The sequence below is a fragment of the Frankliniella occidentalis genome, unplaced genomic scaffold (assembly GCF_000697945.3).
Source record: "Frankliniella occidentalis isolate FOCC.00 unplaced genomic scaffold, Focc_3.1 Scaffold52, whole genome shotgun sequence".
Lineage (NCBI taxonomy): Eukaryota > Metazoa > Arthropoda > Insecta > Thysanoptera > Thripidae > Frankliniella > Frankliniella occidentalis.
Window position 1 is genome coordinate 1,107,356 of NW_026267182.1, and position 7,214 is coordinate 1,114,569.

General features: G+C 58.2%; 1 protein-coding gene across 2 annotated transcripts in view; it reads right to left on the reverse strand.

Moving 5' to 3' along the window:
* LOC113205259 (carbonic anhydrase-related protein 10) overlaps positions 1 to 7,214 on the reverse strand; it is a 41,043-nt gene that overhangs the window by 11,299 nt on the left and 22,530 nt on the right. For both annotated transcript variants that reach the window (XM_026420806.2, XM_026420805.2), the window contains exons 4-8: positions 6,291 to 6,427; positions 5,993 to 6,184; positions 2,457 to 2,552; positions 2,305 to 2,371; positions 614 to 768 (exon numbers count right to left, since the gene is read on the reverse strand). In XM_026420806.2, coding sequence (XP_026276591.1) covers positions 614 to 768; positions 2,305 to 2,371; positions 2,457 to 2,552; positions 5,993 to 6,184; positions 6,291 to 6,427 — 647 coding nt within the window. The remainder of the gene's footprint in view (positions 1 to 613; positions 769 to 2,304; positions 2,372 to 2,456; positions 2,553 to 5,992; positions 6,185 to 6,290; positions 6,428 to 7,214) is intronic.

Genomic DNA, 7,214 nt, shown 5'->3' on the forward strand with positions numbered 1-7,214 from the left:
CGCCACGCCCCGCCACGCCCCGCCACGCCCCGCCCGGCTACCAGGGCACGCCCGCGGCGCACGCACGCTATCCGAGTGATTTAGGGGCGATGCCCAGCAGACATCCCCGGGAAGGGAGGGCGGCCGGACCAGCCAACACCACCACCACCAACCACCACCAACCACCACCGACCACCACGACCTCCACCGCCACCGCCACCTCCACTCCACCACCACCTCGTCACTACCATCCCGCTCCGCCCCGCCACGCCCCACCATCGCACCGCCACGGGACCGGTCGCGCGCCAACTTGCCCGCTCAGTCGCGTAACTCTCCGCGAGCTCACGGCGGATGGGGGTCGCCGCCGACGTGGACTAAACTCGACTAAACTGAACCCGGGGGGGATCCGAACCCCCGGCCGGCGGTGCGGCGGTGGTGCGGTGCTCCCGGACTCGCACAACTAGACCGCTGACTCGGCGAGCTGGAGCAAGCCCCTCCCCCTCCTCTAGTACTTGCCGCTAACACGGGCCCGTACGTATATAGGGCTCGGACCCTCTGCGCCCTCGAGCGTGTTGTCTTTATGAAGTGACCGGCCGGGAAAAGCAAAACATTTGCCTTTGGAGGACCTCCTGACCTGCTGCTTGGTGATGTAGATGGGCTTGTTGAGGACGATCCAGGTGACGGTCTCCTGGCAGGCCGGCATGGTGGCCGAGCCGTCGTACGTCATGTAGGTCTCGGTGGCCGGCAGCAGCCCCTGCAGCGAGAGCCGCGTCACCTGCGCCGACGACCCTGTAGAGAGAGAAAGGGAGAGAGAGAGAGAGAGAAAAATGTTACTGCATTGCTCACATAATTTAATAGGCGCTCAAATTATTTATGATGTCCGTTTGAAAGTATAGTACGCGCGGAAGGGAAGCGCCGCGCCGGCCGTCAAGAGGAGAATCCTACTAAGGCTGTAAGAAAACTACCCTTCCGTCCGAGAGAGGACCTCGGCGGCGTTTCCGTCCGGCCGGTGCACCAACCATGGCGCCCTCCTCCGCCCTTCTGCGCACACCTTGGCACTAAAATCACTATGTATACAATCACTAAAAAGCTCGTAAACAAGAAGCAGTTTAGCCGGCATGAGAAGGGATGGCTGGAGGGGGGCTGGAGCGGTGGGAGGGGGGCAAGGGGCACCACTGCGGACCCGTGAAATACTACAGGCAATACGGCATGCCCCGGTGCCCCGCCACGCCCCGCCACGCCCCCGAACAAGACAGACTCTCTCCATCTCTCTTGCTCGTCTAACTTCACGGCGCCGTAATGGAAATCAATGTCGCAACTTTTTCACAGCTTTGAAAGAGATCCTGGCCCCCGCGCGCGCGCCGTTTTGCCGCGAATTGTTGCCCAGCACCGATTTCGCGCCGACGGTCGGGGCGGCAGCGCGGTGCTGCGGGGTCCGCTCGCTCGCAGTTTTTTACGAGTCTATAAATCTGTATGGTTTTATCCGCGCGCGTCTGTTCTGTTGCCTGGAGTGGCGAAGAGAGATTCGGTCCGGCCAGCAGAGGGCCTTTGCCGTCACATCGGCGCGCCGAGTTAATATTGCTTGTAAAGTGATTTACACGTTTCCCTGCTTCTTCCTCTTTCCTCCTGCGTCGACCCCCTTCCCCTCTTCTCCCACCTTCCCGGTCCCTCTCTCTCCGCACTACTATACTTATTTGCGGCCAGGTGGGGGAGGTGGTGGGGGTGCACCGCACGGTCGCCACCTCCACTACCAACCACCACCACCACCAACCACCACCTCTACCACCACAGCCACGGCCTTGCTGAAGCAGGACGACAAGCGAACGGAACGCCCTGCTCGCCGAGATAAAGATTTATGGAGGGCGGAGTCTTTTAGGACCGAACCGAAGTATTTAGTATAGGGGGGGCAGTGAAACATACGGGGGAGGAGAGGAGACAGGTGGTGTACCGGCAATGTTGCGCTGCGCTGCCCGCTCGGCCGCAAGCAGCCCATCTACCGCACCTCGCTCTTGCCCCACCCCGCCCCACCCCATCCCGCAGCAGCTTCCATTTGTGGCTGGCTCATTGTAAGCGAGGCTTTGCTGGTGTGCTCGGCCTGACTTAGCCCGGGCTTAGCACGTGGGTCCGCCTAGCCACCTCCTTAACCCCCCCCCCCCCTCTACCCCACCCCTCCAGGAGGAGGGAACCTCGACCGACAACCTCGGACCAGCCACCTCCTGCCTCCTTGTAGTGGTACGCATACACACTCGCGAGCGAGACGGTCGTGGACTTTTGGATTGGAAAGGATTTCGAGTATCTAGGGCGAAATATATACGAAGGACTCACCCCCATGCCGAATTTTCTCAACTTGATCTGTTAGCAGCCGCAACTCTGCATTTGATAAATCGCCAAGCTGTAAAAAAACGACCGATCGAAAGGTTGAGTTATTGGTGGGTTTGAACCAGTATTGGAGTTTTTTTTTCCGTACGGTCACTCACCTGCAGCAATATAGATATGCCGACTATGCCCTGCGCTTTATGCAGCGCCTCCGAATAGTTGGAGTAGAGCTGCGAATTGAAGCCGAAAATTTGAATCTGCAAAAATAACAACATGGTGATATTATAACGCAACGTCGTATCGTTCTAAAAGCCCAAATAAGGGCACTTCTGCAAAAACTGCATTATAATCGATTATGACGATTTATAATGATTAATTTTCTTTCAAGGGCCACAACCGTTAACAAGCAGTTCAGGCAGGGGCTTTCCTTGTTGATCCTGATCCATGTGCGCAGAAAGCGGGGCAGAATAAACAACCGCTTCCTACCTAATTGCCCCCGGACAATCATATCAGCAGCAGGAGCACCGCCCCTTTCTTCTTCTTCTTCTTCTTCTTCTTCTTCTTCTTCTTCTTCTTCTTCTTCTTCTTCTTCTTCTTCTTTTTCTTCTTCTTCTTCTTCTTCTTCAACTTCTTCTTCTTCAACTTCTTCTCCCTCCACCCTTTCTTCTTGGCGATATCGAAAGGGGTTCTGCGGTATCGGCAGCAGCCGCTGACCAGGAGGCCCTTGTGGCTAAATGGAGGGAGAGGGGCGAGTGGGCTGGTAAACAGCAGGGCTCGGCGGGGCCGCCGGAAATGACGCATGAAGTTCGAAGCAGGGGGAACCCGGGGGAAGGGGGTAGTCCATGGGAGGGAAAGGGTCTTGGCGTAGAGAGAAGGGGCCGGCCGGCGAAATAAAGAAATTGCGCGGGACTAGCCGCCGCCGCCGCCGCCGCCGCGCCGAACCCGACCCGCGGGCCAGCCGCAGTCCGCCCCACCGCGCGCCCCGCCGCGCCCCGCTCCGCCACGCCCCGCCACGCCCGCCGCGCGCGGCTTGAGTGTAACGCCTGGAGGGCGCGGCGGGGCGCGGCGGCCGGGTCAAAGCCATCCCATCAGGGTCCGGCCATTGGGGGCCATTCAGGCTACGGGGTGAGGCGGGGCGGGGCGGGGTGGGGTGGTTTGGGGCGGGGCGGGGCACCATCCCCGCCGAGCCCATCCCCCCTACCCCTCTTTGCTAGCCGCTTGCTTGCTTGGACGCCACCGCCGCTGCTCTGACGTTGCCCTTTTTTCTCTACTCGGCAAATCAACAAATTCGGTTAAACCTCCCGCGGGGGTGTGGAGTGGAGGCGGCGGCAGCGGCAGAGAAGCTAGGTCTCTCCCCTTCTCCACACACACATGCACACACACACACATATGCACACACACACGCGCGCACACACACGCGCGCGCACACACACACACACACACACACACACACACACACACACACACACTGCACACACTGATCAGGTGTGCACCACGCTGAGAGGTGGTGGGGGTGGTTGGCGCTCCTTCTCCTTCTCCTCCTCCCCCTGCCCCTCTCCGTGTGTTTGTTATTATTGCTGACCGTAATGAGCTGCTGACACTGCTGACCCACCCGCCGCCAACCACAACTTCCTCCCCCCCAAACAATAAGACCTACCCCCGCCTTTCGCGCACCCCCTCACCTCCCTCATTTCGATTCTATAACGCGTCAACTTGGGCCGTAAAGCGCTGCGCGACAACAGCCTCGCTGCCCACCTTTCCATTCCACTGTTCTTTTTGTTGTTTTTGTTCGCGCCTCGTAAGGCCAGCCGGGGGTGGTTACGGCGACCCCAGGCCGCCTCAAAACGGCCCCGCCGGAGAGGAAAAGTTTTGCCGACTGACCGGCCGTGCCGGCCGCACACCTGTCGCCAATGGGCTCCGCGGCGGGGGCCACGACGAGGGCGCCGGCCAAGAGCGACTCCAAGTGCGGATTTTTCATACTTTGGGCCGGGAGTCTATCCAATGTATTTTCATTCTTCCCGCACAGCGCGGAAACGCGCGCCGCCCCCGCGCCGTTATATCCCACACAAAAAATAAGAGTATTCAAAGATTAAAAATAAAAACAAAAACACAGACATGTCACTCTTGCCCCCGGGGCAGGAGGGGAGGGGGTGGCTCTGTGAGCCCCGCACACGCGGAGGGGGCAGGAGGGGGGGGGGCGGCTGTGGTGGCGGCAGGCGCGGCAGTCACACAGGTCTACCGTAGATATTTATTTGTTTTAATCTGGGGCCCCGGGAGAGAACTTCTTTCAATAACAGCTGGCGCTGGCCCAGCCCGGCGGCGGCCGCCATCGCCGCGCACCCCAGGGGAGGCCCGGGAGTCCCCCGCAACCTCACGCCCCCGCCACCGCTGCCCGCCACTGCCCTCGCCAGCACCCCTCACCGCCACCGCCACCGCCACCGCCAGCCAGGGTAACATTAGATACACTCATCCAGGATCCAGGCAGGCATAGCAATCGCATACTCCTGAGACCATTTTGAAAAAAAAAAAATGGCTCACTTTTATTGCAAACATATGACCCTCGACGAATAGGATATTCAGTGAAAAACAAAAGAGCAAACCCAATGTAAAGTCGGTATGTGAATCGCTTCTCTTGATTTTTGGGCCATTCGTAATACGGTACTATTTCATCTAGTTTAAACTAGATCCAAAGAGAAAGTGCAAAGCTCCCTGAACTGTTTCCTCCCTGACGCCCATTGGCATTGGCTGACGCTGACAAAAGGTCGCGGACCCGCCAGCAGGTACGCGACTGCCCTAGCGACGGGTCCGATACCTTCGTCCGCGTCAGTCAATAAGTAGTATCAGGGAGAAAGCAGTTCAGGAAGCAATCCCGTGCTTCTTTGGATCCGGTTTAAATTAGGTGAAATAAACTACTATCGCAGGGAAGACTTAAGTAACTATGGGACCTGAACTCACGTCAGACCATAACCATAACACGAAAAAAAGTCAAATAACTAGTTCTTCCTTTTCGATCTCCTTTATTTTATTAGAAAGACAATGATACAACATATTGCTAGTGGCCAAGGGGAAGGAAGGAACATATCGCATTGTCGAGGAGCAGTACGGGGTCCATCGGTGGTTCCCCATGCGCGCGCGTCGCCATAGTCCAAGAAGCGAAAGAGCCACCCTCCGTGTCTCCTCAGGTCGCTCCGATGGCCTCGCTCAAACCCACGTCAAAAACAACACTGCGCGAACGGAATCGCAATATTCCTTTCGAACGTGCGAACCTCTTTTCCCAACCCCCCATCTCTCTCTCTCCCTCTCCCTCTCTCTCTCTCTCTCTCTCTCTCTCTCTCTCCTTCTCTCTCTCTTCCTCTCTCTCTTCTTCTCTCTCTTTCTCTCTCTCTCTCTCTCTCTCTCTCCTTCTCTCTCTCTTCCTCTCTCTCTTCTTCTCTCTCTTCCTCTCTCTCTTCCTCTCTCTCTCTCTCCCTCCCTCCCTCAGACACACACTCACTCGCTCGCTCCCGTCCCCTTTCTGCCCTCCTCCCGTTTATTTTCCGACCCTTTTTGCTGCTGGTGGACAGAGACGTTGTTTGTCGGAGGATGGAGGGAGGTAGAAGGGGGCGGGCTAGAATCACGCCGCCAGCGCTGACGGCCTGACGCCGTCGACTGCCAGCTGCGCCGTTTGACGCTCTGTGCGGCGGTGCTCAGTGCTCACCTCGGCGGGGAAAGCGTGGCCGTTGACAGTGTGCTCGGAGCCCATCTCGTCGTGCAGGCCGTAGTGGAGGTGCAGCTCGTGCAGCTGGTAGAGGTAGGACAGCGGGCCGCCAGTCACGTTGACGTGCCGGCGCGTCGTGTTGTCCACCGTGAACACGGCCGAATGTCCCGTGTTGACGAGCACGCCGTTGACCTGAAAGACCGAGGGGTCAACGTTCGCGTAAAATGTACGTGTTTTCTTTTATTTTTTTGTCATTAAATATTTCTACGTCGGTTTTTGTTTTCCACCGTGTACTAACCCGGTGCTTGTCGACGTGCAGCTGTCGGAGGTTGGGGTCGAACAGCAGCTTGTCCGGCTCCAGGTTGACGGGTGACTGCCGCCGCCCGCGGTTGCAGAGGCTCCACTCGGGGTTGATGAGCCCCCAGAAGGCCGGGCCTGTTAACAGAAGGGTGGATAGCATCAGCGCGATAACCCACGGAGTTGCTTCACCTTCCCCCTCCCTTTACTCTTTTCTCACCCTCTCCCCTTGGCCCCATAGTCGTGATGAAAAAAGTAACACAGATCGACCGGATGCGATTTAAATTAGCCATTGCTGGCGGCGGCTTGGATGCAAAACTTTTTTCCTTCTTTTTTTCTTTTGCGCCGTGTTGGGTGATTTTTTTTTTCAAGAGCATAGAACTGTTTTATCGCAGGCGGAGGGCAGGGCGGCGGCCGGGGGGCGGTGGAGTTGAGTGGCGGAGTGACGTCGACCCGGGGAGGGTAGTGCCATGTTGACCCCCGATAGACGGACAGACGGACGGACCGCGACGGACGCGCCTAGAAACGTCTTGGAGGCATGCAACATCCGGTCATCCAGTCACTCCCGAGGGGAGTGGCGTGGCGTGGCGTGGCTGGGCGGGGGGGAGTCCGCGTGCATGTCCCGTACCACTAGAGAGCGCGCGCCCGGCGCCCCTCCACAAGTCCCCCGGACAGGCCCGTCGCGCACCTCTCCGACCGGACCGGACGGGACGGGGGGCGCGCAAAACCTACACTCGGGTGAAAAATTATTGTTCGGTTGTGTTTGCTTTTGTTGTTTGACCGGCACGTTCACAACTCTATTTTTTACACGGGCTTTTGAACTTTCGCGCGCCCAAAATTGATGGTGGGGGTTGTTGTTTCGTTGGCCCGTGAGGAGACGAGAAACACGTGTGTGCCCCCGTTGCGTGTGGCGGGGCGGGGCGTG